This window comes from Harpia harpyja, chromosome 4 (genome assembly GCF_026419915.1).
Source record: "Harpia harpyja isolate bHarHar1 chromosome 4, bHarHar1 primary haplotype, whole genome shotgun sequence".
In the NCBI taxonomy this organism is placed as follows: Eukaryota; Metazoa; Chordata; class Aves; order Accipitriformes; family Accipitridae; genus Harpia; species Harpia harpyja.
In genome coordinates, this window is record NC_068943.1 from 65,789,715 (window position 1) to 65,815,367 (window position 25,653).

A 25,653-nucleotide genomic window follows, 5' to 3' on the forward strand; every position below is an offset into this window, starting at 1 on the left:
TAAGGCAAAGGATGGTCACTTAGCAAATGTAATCTTCGTACTGCACCAATATTGGCTAATCCAAACTCATGAGTTTGAACACAATCTTGAATCTAATAGGATCCTTTTTCAGTATTTCCAGTAATGTAAGCATGATAGGTGAAGTTCCTATTATGAAGGATATAGACTTTTGCAACATTATTTTTGTCCTCAAGGGAGGTTTCTACTTTTCAATGTTAGTAATACAAGTTACATCTCCAGCTTTGTAATTCATTATGAAGGAAGATTATTTAGATTATCCTTCCGTTCTGAATGCAGTATTCATGATCTTGTTCATATCATTTAGCAGGAGTTTAAAATAACATATTCACAAAATTTTCCTTAATGACATATTGAAGTAGTACGTTGCTTTAAAGTTACAATTTCGGAAAACAGCAGTTATTTTTGCTCCTTTTATTTTTACTGGCATAATAACAGTTTCAATACTGTGGGTGTCCAGCAATCCGAAGAATTATTGATGAACTTCTCCAGTTATCTCTTTCTGAGGTTATAGATCCTCTCCTCCTTTGTTCCAAATCACACGGCTTGAACAGAAAGACAATTGCGCAGTGCCTATGCCTACTGACTTCTTTCTTATCTCATGCAATGGAAAAGTTTGTCCTTGCTTCCTGGCTTAGGTCCGAGCTGCTACTTACAAATTCATAACTTCCAAGCTGAATTACTGCTGATGTAAAGCATGGAAAACAAAGATAAAATGCTAATTTCTCAACATCATGATGATGCTTATAAATCTCCATTGGTTCTCAGCTCAAATACTATTTTAATATATTGATCCATGAACAGTACACTATGAGAAGTAAAATAATTAACCTGCATCTAAATTTTGATTGATAAAACACTAAGAAATCTGTACTCTTCTGTACAATGCAGAAAAAAGCATGTGAACCTATGAACAAAATAGTCTAGAAGAAAGGTTCTTTAAGAATGTCCATTTATGAAACAACGCTTCTAAAACAGCAATATATAAAAAAGCTAAACAAACAACAAAACCCACTTAGAAAAGGACTTGCTTAAACTAAGATTGAGACTCCCTATTCTCAAATGAATTCTGGCACAGCTAAACAAAACCAAGCAACTAAAGCAAACACTGAAAAATTACTCCAGCCCAACAGCTCAAGGAAGTGCACTATAGACACTGTCACTGATTTAGCATAGAAAGTGCTCAGATAAGACTATTGAAAGTATGACAGTAAAGAACATTAAGAAATGTAATTACCTAGACAGCAAGTCTGAACAAAAAAAACCTGTTAGATTTATAGTGGTTTTTTAAGCATCAGAAATTCATTTTCTAGAATTAGCTTGTATTAAATGATTTCTTCAGGATTCACCTGGAAGGTGTTAACCATTCAAATTACTTACAATATTGACAAGAGCCATTTCTTCAGAAAAAGGATGGGCATCCCATGATAACTACAGTTTGAGGTACTACAGGATGGCTTTATGTTATGCTGCAATGAGGTTTGTTTTATTTCACTATATCTTTCCTCTGAGGGAAGAGCATTTCTTGGTATAATTACAGTTACAGGCCCTTTATCAAAGGTTAAGCTACACTTGGATAAGGAAAAGGGAGTACAGAAGGGCTCTCAGAACTTAGACCCTGCATATAGTAGTAGTTTCCCCACTAAAAGACCATGTTTGCTCATTCTTTTTTTGCATCAGAAGACTACCTAGTAAAAACAGAACTCTGCTTGAGAAGAAAAAGACACAACAGGCTCAAGACGTTGCTCAGAACGAAGAGTGCAACTGAAACAGAGTTCACGAGGAAAGCAAGACATGTTGCAAAAAGGCTCTTTCTAAATTACTCCTGTATTACAAACCAACCAAAATACTTCTGTCTTAATAATGCAAAAGACTCAAAGTAATGAGTTCTTCAAACCTTATTTTTACTGAAGAAAAGTTCCCAGCTTAAGGAAAAAAAAAATCTCAGAAACAGACTCTAGAAATTCATTCAGGCTACATATAATCTGGGACCAGTCTCAATATTAGACAAGTGGACTAATCAAATCAAAATAATGCAAAACATTTTGGACACAGGAGATACTGAAAATCAAAAAAGCTATTAGGAGCAAACAAACAGTTGAAAAGCTGTACCTAAAAAGAAAAATCTAGAAGTCTATCACATTTTCTTAGTAGCTAAACAAGATGAGAATTGTCTGAAAATTTTGTGGTCAACAGGCTTTCACTCTTCAGAAAACATGTTGTTACATGGTTCTGAGGAAGTACAATCAAATGCTACTTAGTCAATTCCACTTTCCATACATTTCAATTTGTCATCCTGAGATTAAAAGAGAAAATAGGAAGATGGAAAAGGGCTAACAAAAATGAACTTTTTTGAACACATATGGCAGGAAAACATCTCCAGTGACTTCAGTAGAACTTTCTTAATTACTACTTCTAATATATATTTTGTATCAGAAATGTCTCTATTCTTAGGGTAAGTTTATCTCAATTTAGAGCTTCTGCTATCTAGCAAGTTTTCATTCCCTGAAGAATATATCAGATCTACATTTTGCATAATGTAAAAAATGAGATCAGAAAGTACTCTGATACTTACTAACTGTATTTCCAGCTGTAAATTTTACAGATGAACTCATTTTGTTTTCTTCTGGGAGATCAGGTGGTTTCACAAGTAGTGGGCTAGTAGGGTTAGCATGATCTAGATGGAAAAACAAGTCTAAATAAACAAATATATTCAAACTAGCCTTTACTTCTGATGCCAAAGCTTTACATTAGTTTTCTGCCCTTATCTGAAGTGCTGCACTCAAGACTAAAATTGTATTTTAACACTTCTGGTGTATGAATTAGTTTAACTTTGAAGTTTGACATTGTAATAATTTTATTTCTATTTTTCACTGTTAAGAGTCAGGAATCTTTACCTCTTTATAAGGCTAAGGAAATTTTAAAAGAAATGTGTTGTGTATACTTGTTTATTCTCCTAGTGTTGTGTATACTTGTTTATTCTCATATGCTGAAGACTGTGCAAAAGTTACATGACTTCAGGAAATACTGGCATATTGGGACACATATATAAATTGAGACTCCACTGTTCCTCAAGGAAAATTATCAAACCACCTTGCTTATTATTGATCAGAGTATTAAAAAAAAAAAAAAAAAAAAAAAAAAAAAGGCCTGCCAATACTCCCAAATGCTCTCAGGTTTCAAAATAATGAACTTAGTATTTCTGACCCCAGTAGAACAAGCTTTATCAAGGCAGGTTATGTTCTCCATCTTCCTAGTCTCCTTTGTATTTAATAAGGAAACCCAGACATGCTCCTGGAGGCCCAAATCAAATCTGTATCATGATGATGCTCCTGAACTACTCCAAGCAATGATCTCCTATAGATGGTGAAATCCTCACTGTAGCAAGTGGCCAATTCAAACTCTGCACCTATCTGAACAGTACTCTTAATTCTTAACTCAGAGAATCTCATTAATTATGCTGGTTACAATTCCAGATATGTTCATCTAAAGGAGAAGAAAAAAAGAGTCAGCACTTTTAAGGAAGCAAAGCCAACTCTGATTGTACGAAACTTTCCTCATTAGCAAGAGAAAAATACCCTACCACTTCCAGTTCTTTTAAGCTCCATTTCCTGCATGTGGATTTTGCTTGGAGTCATTCTTATGGGAACTGGGTGCACAATTGCAGTGTCCTGTGGAGAAAATCAGAGTTAAGTGATGTTAACCTAGTTTTAAATTGTTCTATTAAGAGTCTCTGACACAATGCGAAATGTAATTTCTAAACAACGTATCACAAATTTAATTTTTTTTACACAGTTCCAGGGAATTGAATATAGCCGTAAAACCAAAGCTCTATAAGCTGAAGTTTCTATAACAATTTATGAGGTGTCACCTACCATACTACTTTAAAAGGGCACTAGAAATGTTTCTGTAGATAACCGTGTTGTAAGTGGGACCTGAATTTTACCAGCTTTCCACCATTTTTGGCATACCAGCTATCTGTGCATATCTTACTTCAAGTGCATCTTCAACAAAAAAAAAAACCAACCCAAAACCAAACCCCACAATTTCAAAACCCCACTCCTTGGCTTTACTTGCAATGCCTCAGAAAGTTATGGCCTCTTTAAATAGTATGAGTAATTCTCTATAAAATAGGTACTTCATAGTAGTTTAAGAAAAACAGTTTCAGGAATCTTTAAATTAGTAAAATCTTCTAATCTTTAGGATAATAAACCCTATGGAATATATCTCTGGTTAGGTGTTGACCTTACACTTAGGCATTTTCTTTGTAGTTCAGACACGGGACTCCATTTTAATGTACTTCATAGACAGCCCTTTCCATTTGGTTTGGAGACTGAGTGTAGACAGCTTAAGAAGTCTCAAGACTTTTATGTTTGCTCGTAAGTAACCTAAAAATATGGCCATATTTGGCTGAGGTTTTTTTACTGTCATCTATATTCAGAATATATGAATGAGTGGGACAATGACAGCACAAAACAAAAAAATCTCAGACTATATTCTGTCCCTAGAAATAACAAGAAGTTTCAAAACTACCCTTGTATCAGAAATTTAATCTGTTCTGACTACTCAAGTAGATCAATTTCACCAAGCGTAATACATTTACATTAATATTTTCTAAAACTGTTTAAACTGACTTGCAGTACTCTTGCAAACTTTTAAAACCACTTTCTAGTCACAGCTCAAACACTCTTGTTGCACCAGGCTTTTAGGAATAGTTAGTACTTTAAAATATATTGCTTTTCTTTTTCCCCTGGAATGGGTTTATCATGCAAAGATCACTTTTGCTGTAGCTGCTTCGGTTCTCTCCTGTAATCCAATGTGCAGCTACTACAAAAATCATGTCTCCAATAGTTAAATGGATTTTTATATAATGTATTAATTCAGATAATGAATCTAATTTTACACAAAACAACTTAACATGTTACCAACTTTCACTCACAATAGGCAAATTATGTTCCCATACTGGGGGTTGAATGTACTGTTTTACCCTTTCCACTTAATCTTTTACCTTCAAAGCAGCTGCTTTTCCAACAGAACGAGAAGAGAACTGGTCTACGAATTTACTCTTTAGTTAGTTATTAACAACTGCTCAAGAAAGCTGATTCTCTCCTTTGGGAAAGCAGTTGTTGTTCAGTAAATCAGTCCTAAGCATCACTGTTGAAACTGCTAAAATAAGAAGTCTGCACACTGCTACTGAAAATTTGCTGTCATTTGTTCTTACTTTCATATGAAAATAAAGATTCTGAAGTATCTATTCCTAAAGCCTGTCACCTTAGCAAGCATCAAAGATGCTCACCATTCTTTAAATTTTTCTCAACCACAAGCATTGTAAGAAGATGACTCAAGAGTGTGATCTCCCAGTATACTTTTGTATTTCTATTGAATTTCTTTTTATAAACCCATGCATATACACACACACATATATATGGCTACATATGAGTTTTCCATGTATCATCACTGTTCTACTTTTTAGATTATCAACGCATGGGAAAAAATTTCAAACTTCTGATTTTTGTCATTTACTAATTATGTGTAAAAAAAAATTACTGTCTTGTTGTAGAAACAAGACAGTGATAGCTCTTTACTGTCAAGCAATTATATACAGTAAGAAACAACTATAAACTGATTTCCATCATGTTTACTTCATTAAAACATAAAAACACAGTACATTTAACCAAAAAAAATCTCTCTTAGATGAAAAAGGGCTGGTTTTCACTTTGAGTATGACATTTTCACTTGTTTTGAATGTTTACTAAGGGCCATTCTGAGTACAGGGAACAGCGCAGTTTGAATTCTAGCTTCCAGCATCTAGAAATACTATTTCCACACAAATATCAGTGTTAATTCTGAGAGTTGAGCACTGATATATTTAAAATATATGTATATTTATGTATTATATCTTTTCAGAAGTCACCTGTTTAAGATTAAAAGCAGTTAAATGCATATTATGTACATATACTATATTTTGTTATATAATCAAATGGACACTAACACCATAATTAATTAAATTAAAAGGGACACTAACAGTTGTAATTAAATCTGTAAGAAAAGCAGGATGAAAGCAGCAGCTAAATACTTAAGTAATTTTAACGCATTTCAGAACTGCTTCAATGTCACATGCTGTGAAGTTTAAAACTAGTAGAACTTGAAACTCTGTAGTGAATTTCTGGCTCCCAAACTTGGCAAGAAATTTAACTACATAATCCTTCAGAGCACTCCTCACTGAGTAAAGCATTAGAACAGCACAGGTTTAGCTGGAGAAATACTAAAAGCTGTATTAATACAAGTAACTTGGTGAAAACGTTAGGAATATGAAGTACTACACCCATGAAAGCCCAGTAGTTTTTTCAGTGAAGTTGGCATTGTCAACTCCTAAGAGTTTGTGCAAATCAAGCTCTGCAACTTGAAAAAAACAAAATACCAAAGACAAAACCTAAAACAGGACTGGTTTATCACTGGGAGTGGCCCTTGCATTGACTTATAAATATTTTTAAAAAAACATTTTGTTTAAATATTTTGTGTAATACAGGTTTTGATAGCAGTGTTGTATTACATCAAAATCAAGGGAAAAAAGCATTCTTTGCACTCAGATATTAAACATGAGCAGTGCTAGAAAATTTATATTCCTAAAATAAGAAAAAAAATTAAGAAGCCTGCCACCATTCCCCAAAAAGCAGTCCACAGAATCATGCATAACAGCTAAATACAATGAATGGAAATTCAGTGTTAATAAAATTAATTTCAAACAAGCAAGCTAAGTGATTGACTTACAGGATCAGCTGGTGCAATGTTAGAATCAAATTGGGTCAGAGTTTGTGAGCTTGAAGAGCGTTCGCTAAATGTCTCCCACTGCTGAACAGACAGAGGAGAGAAGTCAGCATGATGAGAAAGATGGGAGTAAAAGATCACTGAGGAGATTTAGCATAGTAGTTCGGAGGTTGCACTGGATATTTGCACTGGACAGTACTTGACTTGGAAAGCACACTAATACATATTAAGTATTTCTATGTCAGTCTGAGACTGTTGTGCAACCAAGTTTGTTATCTGTCAATATTAATCTTTACATTCACATTTTATAATGAAGATACAGGTACACAGTCAACATGGAAGTACCTTCAGAGCTCATGTTTGCCAATGAAAATCATACAAGTAAAAAAACTGGTTAAGCCATTCAAATACTGTAAAGATAATATCAGTGACACTGTGTGTATTTGTAATTATAAAATCCACAGAAAGGTTCCTCAGCTTTGTAGCTGCCAAGTTTCAAACATATTTCATAAATGCTGATTTTCTTACAAAATCCCAGACAAATGAACACTGAGCAGAGTACTCCAATTAACCAGTTCAGCTTGCCAGTGCAACCCCTGAGAAGTGATTCTATGCTGTAAAAGAGCATTTTTACAAGTCTAAATCACTGACAAGGCAAAGAATTAAATTCAAAAATACTGTTGATTGCTAAAAGCAAATAAGTCAATCTCTGAACAATTTTATAAGACATAGGCATGCTGTATCAATAATTGGTTGTCAAGAGTCCTCATGCTTAGTAAGTCAAGCTACAGCCACAACTGGATCAACAAAGTACCAAAGTACCTAAAATTAGTCTGTGATCCAAAAACCAGAGTACAAATCACAATAGGAATGCTAAACTTGTTATATTTTGGTAAAATGACAAGTAAGTATTAACCAAGTTTCAAACACTACAACAAAAATTACAAATACAAAACTTTTAGTGCTCAGAAAATCTGACAAAAATGATGTTAGTATAGCTGTGAAAACAAATCAATATTCTTCTCCCATCTCTATAGGCAGATCTATGTAAATTATGGCAGAAGATACAGGACAAACTATATGGTGTTAGTAACCTAATCTCATGTGCTCTTCTACACCAAACTATATTCAGTGAATGGCCTGTATGTGAACCTAGTTTAAAACAGTTATTTCAGAAATAACTCTTTACGGAAATTCCTAAATAACTGTTTTCAATCAGCTGAAATTAAATTCAGAAAAAGATTAACTAAATTTGTAAGTGCTTTCATATGTGGTGCCGCTCCTTGTAGAGACAGAGCCTTATCTCCTCATTTCAAACTTTAAATTAAAGCAAGGATTATGGAATACTGTTCATAAGGCTTTTTGGGGGTGGTTTTTTTTTTCTGGTTTTGTTGCTGTTTTTTTTTTTTTAAACACACAAAACTACCCCCTTCATGGACAGAATCTAACAAAACCTTTTTAGTAAGGATGCAAGGTTTCCCTTCTTAACTGCTCTGTCCCGCTACCTGTATTAAACAGTTCATCTCTGTGTCACTCTACTCCTTTATGAAGAGGCAGCACTGCAAGTAGTTTGGAGCTATACAAACCTGTTGAGTGAGCCGGTTTCGACTAAGTCAGAAACTTAATGGCCAAGTTCTGCCAGCCTTTCCCGATTTGGCCTCTTGCATTTACACAGCTGCTCATTTTCATGAAACATACATTAATATTTATTTTAGGACTACCACTACTCTTTTAAACTTGATTTGGACAGTGGCTTCAAAGTTACCAGTGAGACTGGCAAACAGACCATTTGATTACAGAAATATTGTTTCTTAATTTTTCAAAACTTCCATAAAGGCATACAGCATCTATGTTACAATTAAGATCAATGCTAAAATATTATTTCTTAGAGATGGATGCTGAATTTACCTCTTATTCTACTCCTCTGAAGCCAAAATGCAGGACATTTATTACTTGTCCTCAGGCTCCCTAGCCAGGCATAGACAAATGAACACCAACACCTCCTGACTGCTCTGGGGAATATGCTATTGTGCTCCATCCTGAAATACTGCCAGAAGCTAGTTACTGCTAATTCCCTGGTTAATAGAAAGCTACATATATTAAGGATCTACTGGACTGCATCTCAAACTCTGTGCAAGGTTTAAGAGCACTGACAATACAACTTATTTGCTAGGATAAAACTCTTCCTAGCTGAAACTAAAATACTTGTCTTCCAGACTTGCAAAAATGTCTCACAAATACTTTCAAAAGGTTAATTACTAGAAACTAAAACTCACAGCAACCTGAACCGTTACTAAAAGAACACCAAGACATTTCAAACAAGGTGTAACAGTTGTGAACTCAAAAGCAAATCTCCACACCTGTGTCAAGGCTAATATGACCATATGACACTAGACTGTTTTCAACAAAGATTTAGTAGGCTTTTCAATTTTTTTTAAGCTCTCAGAGCTAAGTGCTCAGCCTTGACACTTGATGGAAAAGATGTCTGAAGTGAGAAAGAAGTAATCAGTGAAGAGATGAGAATGTGAAGCATGTAGTATCCAGTTAGGTGGATTTTTATGGTGCTCTTTATCCTGAAGTTTGAGACTGATGCCTTGGTCCATACTTGTGAACTTACAGTAACTGAGCCTGGCAACAGGAGTCTAAAAATCAACTATGAGCTAGAAAGAACAGTGTAACCAACAGTTTTGAAACTGACGGGGATGAAACCGCATGGAAAGGCAGATGATCCAGAGATGCATAGTTTTCTCAAGCAATTCATTTGTTGATGACAGTTGTAAGAGGTTCAAAGCGGAAACAATTAGACTGGTGCCTGCAGTAATACCAGAAATTTTTTTCATGGCATTAAAACCTTGAGGACTTTGACCTGAGTTATGCTGAAAAGAAAATGCTGAGGAGCAAGAAGCATGCACAGAAATATAGCTGAAAAATCAGAAATTCCTTTGTGTTAAGACAAAAAACTCTTAACATTTAATAAATGTTCAACTGTTATTTTAGTATAGTTAGTATCTGGTAGTATATTTAGCATGAGAACTTCTGCAAACCTCTTAAAGCTTTAGTAGATTTTTCAGAAAGAAAATACCACATTATCTATCTGAATGGACAAAGTCAGTTTTGTAAGACAAGATTTTGGCTGATGAGAGTTGTCATTAACTTTGTTCCACTAGTGCAATTACCCTATTCAATTGGTTTGAGTTGCATTGGACACTGAAGGAATCCGTTCAATTACGATGCAGCTTACCAAATGATTAGCTTATTAAATCTTTATTGCAAACATGAGGGAATGTATCAATGCAAATTTTGACACAGCTGCAGACGTTTGCAGCTTTTTAGCAACTGAATATCTGCTCACCTCCCTCCTGAAACACAGCTTCCTACCAGCAGTCTAAGAGTCACTCTGTCAAATAGAACAACTAAAAATCACTAAATAATTTCCTATATTTTTCATTTGGTAAGGACATCACTGTGAAGCTAGCATTTGCCCTTAAGAGAAACAGCAAACTTTACAAAGTCCTTCCTCCTAGGAGAGGAAGAAGATTTCCTCTGCTCCTAACTTTAATCCTAAAAATTTGCTTATTTGCTGTTTCATACTGACTCTCCTTCGGTTTGTCTAAACCTTTTACTGCCAATCTTCTATTCACTTGAAGTTTAACAAAGAAAGAAGCAAGCCACAAAAGCTCTTTCAATAAGAGAAGCAGGTAAGATAATACTCAGCTACTGACAGAACTATCTTAGATGTTAAAACAAGTTTTAGATTATTCTTGAGAATCTCAGATTATTAAAAAGAGTTTTCCAAAAATAATTTCAATACTTTTCCCTTTTCTTGCCCTCATGAAAAATAAGCCTACATCATCTTTGTAGTATGGTTGTGGTCAGGAACTCACTTGAGTCTTGAAGTAGCTCTTAGAATAAAACATCGGTCTATTCTAAGTCAAAAGCAAAAATGTTAAAACAGAGCAACAAGAAAAACTCCAGGAATCAATCCCTTACAGGATTTTTAAACAATGGACATTTGTGGGAGAAAAAAAAAAAAACATATAAAAAAATACTGTTTGCTAACTTCAGTTTCAAATTCTGACAAAATACAGCTTTACTATGTAAGACTGCTTATAGCAAATATGTATGGTAAAGAATGATAAAGCAGCAACACACAACAGTAAAAATTTAATATTTAAATAAATTTGGCCAACAGTTGGCTTCAGATTCAACTTTGAGTCTTTGCTTCTGAAACAAGCCCAGAGCTATGACTTCTCTACATTGCTGGTGAGATATTATATATTTCAGTGTAAAATCACCTCCAGAAATAAGTCTCAATGTCCAGATCTGTCAGAAATTTATTTTGAAGTTTTGCAAAAGTGTTGGCTATAAAAGCCCTTCAGAGGTAACAAAAAACTCAACGAAAAACCTGCCCTAAATGAAAAAATCAGGAATTATTTCAACTTTTCCAATAAATGCTATGAGATCATTTTGTGATTAATAGAAAGCTTAATTACCATTAATGACAACATTTTAACTAGTAGGTCATCTCACAATGAGACAGAAAAATCAGAAGGAAAACATTACCTTTTTTACAATTTAACATGTGTAGAACCTTCCTGTGTCTATTGTCCTGCTAAGTTTTTCCACAATTTGTGATCAACAATCCACTTATGATGAATTACGGATGCATATACAATTTAGTTATTGACTGGCAATGAAATAACTCTTAAATAAAAGTGCTAACCTCACTGCTCTGATTCAATTCTGGCCAGGTCTGGTTTAGGGATGGCATTGATGGAGACTTGCTTGGAGGTGCTTCTGCTGGAGAGCTGGAGTAACCTACCTCACCAGTCTGTTCCCCAACTTCTGAAATGACAGGAATCACTATAAACCAAAATCATGAATTGCATTCAGTTTGAGCTGCTCACATCTCACAGAAAGTGCAAAGTACCCTTCAGTTTCATCTTTTTCAAGTAAATACTTAGCAGCAGACAAAAAACCCCCACTCATTCAAGTCAAATATACTATTTATCAGGTGTTACTCTTATTTTGAGGATCTTTCTGAAAATTGGACTTTGAAGATTGCTCTGTACCATACTATCTCCCTGTACTTTGGCTTTTAAATAGCGTTTTTAGATTTTGATTACATGTAGAAATAAATATAATTCTTTCTTAAACAACAAGAAAATAACTTCACGCTAATGTTTATTACATCAAATCCAGCACTGAGAAGTTTATCTTACAGAATACTTCCTTATATGAAAGGTTAAAGCAAAACCAGTGTATCAATGCAAACACAAACCAAAAATACGAAGCCAGAGATGAAGAAAACCATTCCCTTTGATTATTCCCCAAATAATAATTTTAAGCCTCCTTATTAACTATGCAAATTGAACAAGCCTAGCAGCTGTCACATTGCAACTGTACATTGTTACTGTTATTTCAGTTTTCTCTGAGCTTTCAGCAAGTACAGTCCCTTGCAGATACACTCCTTCAGAGTTGTACAAATTTTCATGATGCAGCACACTTATTTTTGTTCTGTTCAAACTATAAGAGAATTGGGTAAATCTGAACAACAGATTAAGCATTCTGCGTAACACAGTAAAATCCTGCTTACAGTGTCTTCTATTTTGCTAGATACCTCAATAGAAGCTAAAGCAATGCATTGAAAGCCTCAAAAAAACTGAGGGTCAGATTACAACTGTATAATGTAAGCAACAGAAACAGTTGAAAGAGTGACTGATAAGTAGCTAGACATATTAACAAGATGTTTGTAGTCCAAAGAATTAAAACTCTGAAGACAAAATAGTGCACAAAAGATGGATTAATTAAATTACCATTTTAAAGGACTGCTTGATAGATACGTGATCGAAGACTACTGCCACAAGAATGTGACACACTGTACCAAAAATTGATTAAAATTTATAAAAACGATCGGTTTCAGGCTCCTGAAGTGCTGAACTCCGCAGCCTGCTGTTCTGCTATGACAGCTCAATATTCTGTCTGCTGTCTTTGAATCCGAAGAAACTTGTAACAAATGCAGTGTCAAATTGAACTGGAAACACTTCAATAGTCAACAGTGACCAACTGCACCTTTGAAAACCAACAACAACCCATTACTGTCTTCCAAGTGCTGCTGGGGACAGCAAGAGGCACAACCTAAAAAGAACAGCCAAAACACTGAAGTCCAGAAAGAAATTAATTGGCCCATCTTGAGGCCAGGGGAGACTGAGGTGCTACTGATATGAAACAAGCCACACACAGAAAACAGTAACTCACCAAAATTTCAAAGGTCTTGTAAACTTCCTGCAAATAGCCAGACATCAGGTTGAGACTCAATGTTCCCAAAATTGTGCCCAGCACCTAGCACCTTGTACTACTGTCCTTTAGGGAAAATGGCTTTACAAATGATTCCAGACAGAAACTGCACCAAATACCTGCTTCAGGCAAAAAGCATCTGGCAATAAAAAATAGGCTACATCAAACTGATATTTACAGGCGCAATGATGTCACCAAGTAGTCAAGATGACATGCTATGGTCATTGCACACAAAATAATATACTAAGTTCAAAATATGCCAGTGGTAATGTTTTGGGAATGTATGTTGCATCTCAATTGCTCTTAAGTGTCATATGAATAAAAAATTCTAATGAGTTAAAAAAACACTCAAAATTCTCATTTCAATGGTGGTACACTAGATAACTGAACTAACTACTAGTGTTAAACACAAGGTCAAAATGACAAGGTTGAAAACCGCTGTGGATAGACCACACAGCTACCTGTAATTCAAGGAATTTTGCAAATATCTACATGAAACATGCATAAGACACCTATGGAAAACTTCAGGGGTTAAAGTAATGAAGTTGTGTAAGACACAAAGCACAGCAGATTCTTTTTCTTACAAAGAAATGGCATTGTTGCAGCAGCACAAACAAAAACCAAATTCACAGAAAAGCAAAACTTGCTTTGAGTTTTGTAAAGGGTTGGTAGCTTTTACTAACTGAGATAAAATTGAGTTTAAAGGAAAATATTCACATTTATTTACATAACAGGAAATGAGATGAGTAGTCTTTTCAGCTGCAGATCATAAATCCTGCCAAGACAGATGCAGATGCTATCAACAGTATTCAATTCATAAAATAAATGTATAAGCACTTAGAGGAGTATTTGTACAACTGCCTGACTTCATGCTCCCATTTTTATTCACTGCAGTTTTCTTCTACAGGCTGTTCTTACGCAGACAGATCTTGCTCATTCTGAAGAGCTGACATTATCTGTCTACAAATACCACAACACAATGTTAAATCTTAAGCAGAACTGCTGCAACCCAAATAATTCTTTGCAGTATAAGATCCAATTCAAAATACTAAGCCTATTCAAATGTATTGTAAAATTACTACATTATTCTAAGAACTTAAAACACCTCATTTCTCTCTCTAGTCAGCAGAAAGACATTAGCACCTCATTTAACATTTTTTCCTATTAAAATTCTGTAAAGGCATAATGCTACACCACAAAAATGACCAACTATATAAATGCTTTATTATACATGAGGTCTACATCATGTGAGAGAAACATGTATCCCTGGTCATGAAATCACATGTGAGAAGACCAACACGTTAACAGGTTTGGGACACCTGCAGTTGGTCACATAACAGATTCACAGGGGCTGATAAGGAAGAGGCTGCCAGAGTAGACCACAAGAGTTCTTCCCTCCCTCTGTCTGAACAGAGTCATAGGGTGCAGGGAGCCCTCTGTTACTTTTCTTTCTGCTGTCCGCTAGTTCAAAAGTCAAAATGGAAAGCGACTTCAAGTTTCAAGCGCAGAGCAGAAGCATGGAAGATCAAGTGGAAAGTTTCTAACAAAAGGACAGAATTAATAATGGTATCGTTAACACTTCTGAAATAAAAGTTTACCACCTTGCACATTGGTTTAAAAAGACATTCAAGTAATTCACCTTCTTGAACAGTTTGATAGTGTGTTATTCACACTGAGGCTTCAGTCAGCAGAAGGTCATTAACAATTTCTTTCTCTGAGAAAGTTGTATCCCATGAAAAAAGTGCACTCAAAAAGACACTCCGGTGCCATACTTTACAGTTCTTATTTCTGAGAAGGCTGCTGGAAGCAAGCTTTACTGAAATACAGCATTTATGGGAACTAAAAAGGAAAAATTATTGCAGAAATTTAACTGGTTGATCTTTCTAGGCTGATTTACAGTCCTTAAGTTGAACCCATGTAATTTAACATGCACATTAGTCTGCACACAGACTAATGAGTCTTTTAATTTAGATTAAAATAGTAAATGTATACTGGAGATTTGGACTGCTGTAACTACAAGTAAAACTATAGCCATGCCAATAACTTCTCCTAAAATCTTTGATTCAACATACAAGTTTTGGTGATAAATCATGTTAGGTGCTAGAAAAGATTAGCCATTTCCAATACTGGTGGCCCAAATTAAAAAAAATCAAATTCTAGTTAACGGGATAAAATTCAACAAGTTTGCAAGAACTGTCACTTTTCATTGTAGCTATTAATAACAGCAGAATCAAGTATCAATCAGAACTTTGGGGTTTTTTTTAAGTACAGCTTATACAGCATGGTAACCTTTTAACATTCACTAGAACAGGGTAACTTCTCTGTAATACCAGAGGGAAAAAAATTTTTTTTTTAAAACTACTTTTAAAAGTAGTTGTTGGGTTTTTTTAAATAACAATGGTTTACACAAATAAATGTTACTCCATTTCCTATCAAGATTTTTGCTTGGCCACCACCTTACCACAAAAAGATAGAATGGGTAGGTTTTAGACACTTTCTAGGTATTCGCCCGATTAATTGTAGCTATTTCTTATGAATGTCTTCATCATAGCAAAATGCTCACTCATACTGAAAACACTTCAGCTGTGGCTGACTGCTTTTGGAAATGTTCTTTGAGGAGCCAAGCTACTCCCGCAAAAAATGGTTTATTTATTAAATCAGAGGTAGTAAGAGCCACAGTACCTAGTTTAAGAACTCATCAATAATTGTCAGAAGAAAGTCTTTGACATCCTACAAACACAGTATGAAGAGACCTCCTTTGAAGTATTTAGTAAAAAGAAATAAAATTCTAGGAAATCATAGTACCTGTGCACCCACAGTATAACCTGACTTTCCAAGCAAAGACTGCTTGTTAAAGAGTAATCTAAATCTAAAGTTCTAAAATATTCAGTTTCCTTTATCTGTTTTAAAATAAAAAAACGCAAGACGGCCACAAAGATCCTGTTTTTAAACAACACTTTTACAAGGAACAGTACTTTGCTTTTCAGTTATGGGACTGAGTTTTTGGCACACATTAACAAGCAGAACTCATACATTCAATGGTTTATCTGGGAGCATCCAAAGGTAAAGGACTATGCACAGAAAGACTAGGTGCCAAAGCAATGGAGGATAAATCCTGCTGTCAAGTCAGGAGTAGAATTAAAAAAAAAAAAAAAAAAAAAATCTGTGCTACTAATCCTGTACTTTTAAAATACACAGTCCTACCTCTAGCACTGAATCTGGGAGTATTTTCTAAGTACCTTCAAGACTTAGAAACTCATGCCATATTTTCAGAAATGAGGGTGAACAGAAAGCATATTTATTTGAAAGCAAGTTTGAAGTATAGCTGGATTAGGAATTTGGAATACAATAGTTGATCATGAATAAAATCCATATTGTGACAATTTTGTATTCCCTAACCATTAAAGGACACAGGCAGTATTTCCAAATGTAATAGTCAATATGTGTATTGTTCCTAAACATCTCCCTGTACAGAAATACATGTGTTCAGATTAGCTCTGAGCACTGATTAAGTTTCTAAAAATTGCACACCGCTTTACTTCACAATGACTAATGTGTTATGCTCATACAAACCTGTAAATATCTGCTGATATACTGTAACAACTATACCATCATTTGAAAATAGTGAAATTTGTGTTGAAGCATGTCTTACCCGTTGAGTCTTCCAAATCAATCAGTTTGGGCATTAAACTTTCAGGTAACTTTTCTGGCAAATCATACCCATTCTTTCTAGCAACTACCAGATGAAATGCAGCACAGAACTCGTCCAATGTCAGTGCACCATCTTTATCAAAATCTGACAGTTCCCTAAAAAGGAAAACTTGGTATAAATAAAATTTCTTAAGGTTATTTTATTTCCAAAAGACATACTTCTGTTGTGCTACTTGGAAGATCAAAGAATGCAGTTTATAGTTCATTTTACCCTATTAAGCACTTCGTATGAGTGCTACATGCGTTACTCTTCAAAGAAGATGAGCCTTCATTAGTAACATTTCCTAGAGCTTAAAGATCATTGAAACCCACTTTTATCTCTCCAGGTTTTTAACTCATTTAAGACAGCACTACACAACATTATTGGCCTCAGATTTTTTGCAAAGTATACTAAAGAAGCAATAGTGCTGAGGCAATATGATTTATTTTAAAGGGGAAAATACCTGAATTAGAAATCATTACACTGAAAGAAGGATCAAATCTGCCAAGGTAAGACATTCAATGACAGCATGCAGTGATGCAGTACAAATTCCAGAATACAATGAAATATAAGCTCTGCACCAAGTCAAAGCTAAATTTGTCATCAAGTCCCACTAAGTGCATTTAAAAATATTTGATTCTGTACATTTCATTTAAACTTAGACTTGAATAAATATATATAGATAAGGAATTAATTATTTAAATATAAATGCATTTTTAACAATAAAAACCTCAAATAAATTACTTCTACTCTGAAATGTTTGAAATTTCTTCAAAAGCTCAAAATACCTTGTAAATAGTGCCAGCCTAGACCCATTAAAGCCCACAAAAGTAATATTGGCATAAATATGAGTAGAACTGAACATACTAGATTACTAGTGAAATTTCACTTCATAACACCTCCTAGTAAGTAGATTGTTAGATGACCACCAGATATCTGTCATCTTTCTAAATAACTATCCGGAATACAGACACATCACACTTACCAAATATGAGAAAGTTCAAGAATAGGTAGTTTTGACTTAGTGAAAAATTCTTTAGCTGCAGATCCTGAAAAATTACAACAACCATTTTTAATATATAAAGCAAGTTAAATCACTAGAAGAATTAGAGTTATGGTAAAGGAGAAGAGCTCTTTAGCAAAGGTTTTGGGAAAAATGGCACTAATTACTACGGTTAAACAAAGGAAAAAGGCAAATTAGTTTCAAGTCCTTTCTTGAATTATACTGGAGTTTACTAGAACATTATTGGTAAAATGCAGAACTTTCTTCAAAATGGTATGCAAACCTAAGCGCACAACAAAGTCTTTGTAACAGAACTGCTGCACCCACAATTATATTTTTTAAAGAGTAACTTACCTGGTATAAATCCATTTAGATCGGGTTGAATGGTTTTAAACTGATTAACATAATACTGCCTTTGTTCATCAGTTATTTTCCAGGGGTCATCATAACTACTTGATTGCCTACGAATTTCATTTGTTGTTGTAGCTGATGCTACAGTTCGTACTGTTGTCTGGTCCTGAAATGAAATATTTTTCCTCAGTATTATCTACCTAAAATGCTTCTATGAATTCTCAACTTCTTCCCTTCAAAAAATAAAGCATAGTTAAATCTCGCAGTAGTTTAAAAACTGCAGGAAACCATCAGCAGATTGCATCTACAGGATAGTGACAGGGTATTTTTGCACACTGATACATATGGATAGGAATGACTGCAGGTATGTAAGCAGGAAAAAAAAAAAGTATGGCACATATGCAAAAAAGCTAAACACAAATGTTTTAAAGTCATAATTGTTGACATTTTTAAATTAGTAGCTTTCAGTTAATCATTCCAAATGAAGTCAACCCAATGAAACAAGTTATCTGTTGGGTAAATAGCACTGAACAGACTACAGCACAGATACACAGTAAACATCTGCAATGAAATTTATTTAAAAAAAAAAAAAAAAAGGCTTGCAACATTAATCTGAATGAAGCAAATCAAATGTCAATAAAGTGTCACACCTGGACAGAAGCAGGATGCATGGCTAAAAGAGCACTGGTTGGTGGGGTATCTGCAAAACTGACCCAATTTTCTTGATGGGGTGGTGGTGAATGGCCAGACCATATGGGATCACTAGAAGTAGATGAGCCTGAAAGTAGAAGAAACATTTCCTTTTCAGAAGACAACCTTGAAAATTGAGCAAGAACTATGGATGTGGAAAGTGGTCAAAAAAAAATTTTTAAAAAATCCTGAAACACATGGTCCTGTCAGGGAGATACACACTTGTCGAACGGTGAAGAAAAAGAAAACCAAATTGCACCAAGGTGACAAAGTTCACCTCCTGACAACTCCTGTAGATTTTTATGTTAGGCCAGCTTAAATCTGCACTAAAAAGACAGAAGTGATGGACTAGCTTATTGCAACATGTTTAAAATGTAAATAGGGTTTTACCCATTAAAAGGATTTTGAATGAGTTAATTAATACTCCACACTTTCGCTTAATTGAAATGAGCAACACTTGTATGGACAAACAGCTATTTAAAAGTGGCATACAATATTAGCATGCAACTTTATTACCATTATTATTAAACTTTTTTCTTTTTTAGGTTGTAGTTTGCCATTCAAAGAACAAAGCCTTGGAAATTCCTCTTAAGAATCAGGCTTTTTGGCACAAATATATTTCTGAATTATTTCTAGACTAACTTAACTCACTCACTTAAAAACAGGCCAAGAATAATAAAAGGCATCCATATAGAATGCTGACATCTGCTATATACTAACTATCTGGAACACAATAATTGAGATTCACCCAGTGCCTTTTTATAATCTACTTCTGAAGTACTGCCGATGTTCAATGTCTTAATATTAAAATAACGATGAAGCAACTATAGAAAGATTTGGCCACCCACTGCTCTATGCACAAAACTCTCAAAATTTTCTTAAATTGTAGTTGCAAATTAAAAATTTAAGGAACTTAGAGCAGAGGGAAAACAAACCGTCTAGAACAAGTCTAGAAGAATCCCAGGACTCCATTCTACTCCTTGCCTTCTAAAAGAAATGCTGAACTCCTTAAATCTGAAGAGCAGTTGTGAAAATGATTAATCTATTCTTCTTGCACAACTAAATGCTTTCTCTTGAAATATGTTAAAGTCATACTTAGATAGGAATTTCTGCCCCATATGTAGAAACAGATTTCCTTTCAAAAGGCAGGTCAACTTGTGAGTTTCTGTAAGCCCTCCACACAACCCACCAACAAGAAATACAACATCACTGTCATAATTTTAATTCTGCCACCAAGATCTAAATTGAAGCACTAAAACCCAAGAATTTATTGTCAAGATGCTGACTAAAAAAATATTGCTATGAGAAGTCCATTCATGTATAGGTAATCCATTTATGAAACGGACAAATATCAACAATTTGGGGTTCTTGGAGACCGATGACACTACTAATACACAATCTGCAGTAAACAGAGTGAAGGAAATCTGAGAATCAGTGAGGCACACAGAGGGCTAACATCTAAAGTTACAGTAACATTGTTAGCATTTGCTATTTACTATCTGGCCATATGCAATTACTCTTTAATTCCATAAATGACCTTTTTCCTAGGAGAAAGTAATGAGATAAATGCTTACAACTGGTTTATCTTTGCTATACTCTTACGTACAGTACAGATTCAGACAAGTCCTTCCCATCTCTCCTATGGATATGCCACTCAAATTTTACTTTTGATACAATGGCTCTCTGCCCCTCAGACACTGACATTATTACCACTAACCTTACATATGTTTACTCCACCTTTACTTCTCCCAACAATTTGTCTTAGTACAGTTCAATTTGTACCCCACTTAGCACACCACCTCTTCCAAAGCAGTAGCTTGACAGTGATGGAGATGCCAGTAGCACCAAATTGTCATACCTTCCGAGTTCTTTACAAGTATTACAAGAACTGTTTCCTTTCTCCCCTGTTCAAATAATCCCAACAAGAATACCCTTGCTTTACTGTTCCTGTTATTTACTCTGCAACACAATGTTTTAGGACACAGGATGGGAAAGCTGGAGAACACTGGAGAAAGATTATTGTGGACACCTGGATCTACGCACATACTCATGGATTGCCACCAACCAGTAACTCAATCAATAAAACTACATCTATTTGACATTTGAATTAGAAATAGTCACCCCTTACTTTCTTCTCAATCTACAAAACCAGACTGGGAACACTGAAGTAGAAGGGAAGGTGGAAGAAAACTGGGTCACAGAGAAGACTTGAAACAATCATTGTATTTTTATTTTATGATTTGTAACCCAATGAAGAAACAACCTTCAATGGTCTCTGTGTATTTTCATCAGGGAGACACCATTAACAGCACTTTGAATAGAGAGTAGGCCTAAGACCAATTATCAAATTTGAACTAGCTGGTGAAGTCTAATGCACTATGTTTAGTATGAAGACCTAACTTGAATTCCTGTGGCTGTTTATATCCTTCTGCTCAAGCTTGAATATCTTAACAACACATTGATAACTTGTGGAAAATGATCTCGTTTCCTGTGGGAGAAAAGTTACCCCCTCACTTGAAGCTACAAATGTAAGAAATGGTTTATTTAGATAACATCTGAGTAGCTTGTACTTTTCAATAACTATACAAATGTGGGTTTACTCACAGAGAACTAAATTTTCAACTAACTTTGTAAACTAGCAAAAGCTTTCCTTACCACCAATTTGTGATGAAACAAAACCAGAAGGTTGAGTAGAATTTTGGCAATAAGATAAAATGCTGTAGAGCTCTTTCCTCCCTGAATAATCATGTCCAGGTAAGAATAATCCTTAACTTGTAACAAGGCCAATCATCAACAGTTATTGAAGCAGTAAGTAGGAGACAAAGGACTCTTCAGTCCCCTGCAAGCACAGTAAATATCTTAGGACTCTAAAAATGCAAGTGAACTGTTAGCACAGTAGACATGTTCCACTTCTGTCCATGAATTTTCTTGTTCTTGATTTCACGAACTGCAGCAAAATCTCTCCCAAGGAAAAGAAAGAAGTGTGGCTTAGGGCTGCAAGTTCTTATACGTATTCAGACATCAAAACAGAACTTTGATGTAATGCCAACGCAAGCTAACAAAGGTCCTACGACTGAACAGAAGACCTCAGATTTTTTTACTAGTTTGAAATCATTATTTGGATACTACCAACATAAATGCACTGCTTTGCTTCCAGTCCAAACAGACTAAAGGTAATAAAAAATAATTTCTAGACCTTATTCTGACATGCCACTCAACTATCATTTGAAGTGGGGAAGGGGTTCTTTCTCCCAAGTTTGTCACCATCAGCATCCTTCTAGCAGCTGAAGCTGTAGTGCAAAACCAGCTGAAAAAGTAAAAGTATGAAGGTACCCCCCCCCTTGTAACTGTAAGAATAGGAGGCTCTCATCTCATATACAATCCTGTTTCCTACAAGGGGTTCTGTCATCCACTGTATTATTCTGTGAAGACTGATCCAGATCAGAGATGCAAACCAGAACTGGGACATAACAACATGATTTTTGAACAGCTTTATCTTAAGCTGTTAAATCAAGGACACCTGGAAGACTTGAGAGACTCAAGTTTTAATAGAATTGACTCCAACATTTAAGGATGAGACCTGAACTAACTACAAACTTCATTCTACACAGGTGATCAATGTCTGTCACTGAACTTTTAGTTCCCGATATTAAAGTAAAATACATGCACCCTTTGGGTCTCCCTTTACAAAAAGGCTTGAAGAAAGATGGTAACAAGACTTGGCTTCTGATTTCATACGTGTAAGCACACTGAGCTAGTCTTGACAGTGCCTCAGAGTCCAGCTACTTACGAAGCATCACTACTATCCTAACTGAATTACTGGACAACACAGTGGCAAAAAACTTGTAAAATCCAAATTCTTTTGGTTTGTTGAGATGACAACAGGTTTTCTTCCTCAAGAAACTGAAAACTACAGCTATACATTATGCTTAAGACTTCTGATACAAGACAAGGTGTAAGATTTTTACAAAAACCAATTGAGTCATCATCTAATAATCATTCTGTAGCCCAATTCAATGCAGAAAGCACTATTTAATTTTGTTCATGGTGGGAGTATGATGATGCAATGGAGTGTCTTTACTATGCATAAGTCAGAATCTTCTTGTTTAAACACATCTTTCTCCAAACAAAAAAATTATGGTTTGATTTTTGTCCTTCTGGTTTAAGGCAACATGCTGTTTATTATTAGACCCATCAGAAACATTTTTACAGTTGAGGTTGCATGCTTTCAGTTGACAGCCCCATTACCTTCAAACAATGTTTCACATTATGTGAAATACAAGCAGAGACCTGGGTTCTTATTTTTCTTGGATCACAAGTGAAATGGCATAGTCCTGCCTTAAATCCTACTGAAATAGTATCACATACTTGCAAATTACTTGCAAATTTCTCAAAAACATCTTGCATTGGAATCAAGATGAGCTTGCAGAGCTGAGTTTAAGAAAGGTAACCAACAGTCTATCTGGTTCTACCTAAATGTCAGTAGAACATCATTTCTCTACAAAATACTGTCCTTAAAAAGTAGGCTCAAGAGAGGGAAAAAGAATGACAAACTGTCTACAACAGCTGAAATTCAAAGGAATAATTAATCATCTGCAGTGCAAAAGAATCACCCAGTGAATCAGAATGACAATTTTTGTTAAACATACGAAAATCCATTCTATTCTTAGCATTGGCAGAACAGACAATCCTTCTGTAACAGTATCTCCAAATTACTTTAAACACACTATGAATGCGTTTCAGTATGGAACATAAAACTGGTGAATACTGAGCTAGTTCAGAAATATTTTAAGACTACTACTGAAAAATTTATCCATGGACATCACCAGGAAAGCATTGCCAAACTGAAATATTAACATGGTATTACAACTTTAAGAGGACAATATTGAACTCCTCAACAGTAGGAATAGCTTGCATACTTTCCTGCAGTCCTTGACTTCCTAAGTTAGAAAAACTTCCCAAGTTAGAAATCAGCTACCAGACAAACTTGTATTTCAGCTTGCAAGAAAAGCAAATCAACTAAACTATGCAAGAAAAAGTCAAGAAATTGACTGCTGAAAAATCACAATGCCTGGACTGAACCCTTAGAAGTGATTATATATACAATGAGCAGACTAATAATCTTTATTTTTTTATTCTGAACTGACTGGCACTTACTAGCAAACAACGTTCATGACACTGGCATAATCCTCTGCATACAACCCATTTCACTTCTAAAATAAAACTTATTTCCTTATCCAACCAATTCTATCAACAGAACCCCTGGTCCTCCATGGATGCTTATAACTACAGAATGACAATAAATTGAAAGGTAACAGATCAATTTTGGAATATCAAAACTGAAATAAGCCAACCACAGTTCAATCTGAAACTACAGCCTACAAAATGCAACATATTATTTACCAGTATCATCAAAAACAGAACCTGAATTAGAATTGCTCCGCTGTTCCCAAATTTATTAAGTCTATCAGACATCAGAAAACAGAACTTTTTGAAATATGAGATATTAAGGGCATTGGCTTTTTAAATCTGAGCACAGCGATACGACAACAGGGAGAGTCTTCATTTTAAATGAAGATCAATAAAGGATGAAAAGCTTTACTGAAACAGGTGGTTCTACCTTGACAGATTGGAGATACAGTAGCTTCAGTTACGTTTACATAAAATTTAAAGAAAGCGAAAAAAATGTTAAGAGAATTAGTTGTTCTGACAATTCATCTAATCTATCAGAAACATAATTCAAACAAACAATATATTGTCTGCTGCTTTCCCTTGAGCTCCCCACATTTTGGGGTATACTGACAGTTCCTGCATAATTTTCACAGGATGTGAGTTTTGTATTAGAAAACCTTCCACTGGGAAACTTTCATACTCTTTCCCTCCCTCCAAACTCTAAGCATTTCCCATACCACACTAAGAAATGGATCCGCCATATGCAAGACCACAGATTCCACAGTGCTGCCATCAACATGAACATTTGAATCTGCAAGGAAGTTTCCAGGACTGGAAAATACAAAGATAAGCTGCCCTAAACTCATTTAATATACTTAAGAATTCCACAACTTTGAATTACAGCTGAAGCATAACATAAGATATTTATACCTGGTTGTGCTTCACTAAATGGAGCCCAAAAAGGCCCAGGTCCAGCAAGAGGTCGTTCATTATTCCCTCCGCTGGGATGGCGGTTGTGCTTCCTCCATGTATGTGGAGAGGTTGGTGGGGATTGCTGTGGTGAAACAACTGGAGATGTGGACTCCTAATAAAACAAAGGAACCTTTTAAGTTTTTTACTAAATGACTAAATACACAAAAGCCTATCTAAAACCATTATTTCTAAGAACAACCATCACTGCAGTTACAAGTCTCATTTTAGAGAGTGAAAATTTTAGTACTTATTAAAATGAGGGAACAGGAGAACTCAGATACAGTATGACTGCGACTGGACACGTTCACTTCAAACAACGTCATCTAATATATTTTTAACTCGGCATTCTTAGGACAACAGCAATGCCAAGTTAAACGACTTAGCTACAAAGGAAACTAGATTATAAGACTCACTTTCACTTGTGATAAAAGTTACATTTGAACCCAGGTCTCAAGAAAAAAAAGATTACTTACTGTACAACTTATTATCATACCTAATTTTCATCAAGTGATTCACAATCAGTTACTTTCATTTAAAAAAAACAAACCAGAAATAAACATTGGGAAAAAAAAAAAATCACTAGACAGGCCACTTTTTTTTTTTTAATATGCAAAAACATAGATGTAATTTTTTCAAAGAATGACGCCATCTAGAATATACTTCTCTGCTGTACAAATTACAAGGTAGTTTT

The 25,653-nt window shown here is 35.0% G+C and overlaps 1 protein-coding gene across 14 annotated transcripts in view; it reads right to left on the bottom strand.

Annotated features, from left to right (window-relative positions):
- Positions 1-25,653, bottom strand: part of REPS1 (RALBP1 associated Eps domain containing 1) — a 69,621-nt gene that overhangs the window by 13,489 nt on the left and 30,479 nt on the right. For 5 of the 14 annotated variants that reach the window (XM_052784522.1, XM_052784511.1, XM_052784509.1 and 2 more), the window contains 9 exons: positions 24,921-25,074; positions 18,779-18,906; positions 18,132-18,294; positions 17,760-17,823; positions 16,736-16,890; positions 11,510-11,649; positions 6,790-6,870; positions 3,602-3,689; positions 2,594-2,695 (listed from right to left, as the gene is read on the bottom strand). In XM_052784522.1, the coding sequence (XP_052640482.1) occupies positions 2,594-2,695; positions 3,602-3,689; positions 6,790-6,870; positions 11,510-11,649; positions 16,736-16,890; positions 17,760-17,823; positions 18,132-18,294; positions 18,779-18,906; positions 24,921-25,074 (1,075 nt within the window). The remainder of the gene's footprint in view (positions 1-2,593; positions 2,696-3,601; positions 3,690-6,789; positions 6,871-11,509; positions 11,650-16,735; positions 16,891-17,759; positions 17,824-18,131; positions 18,295-18,778; positions 18,907-24,920; positions 25,075-25,653) is intronic. The other 9 variants (XM_052784515.1, XM_052784513.1, XM_052784518.1 and 6 more) reach the window with 7 other exon arrangements.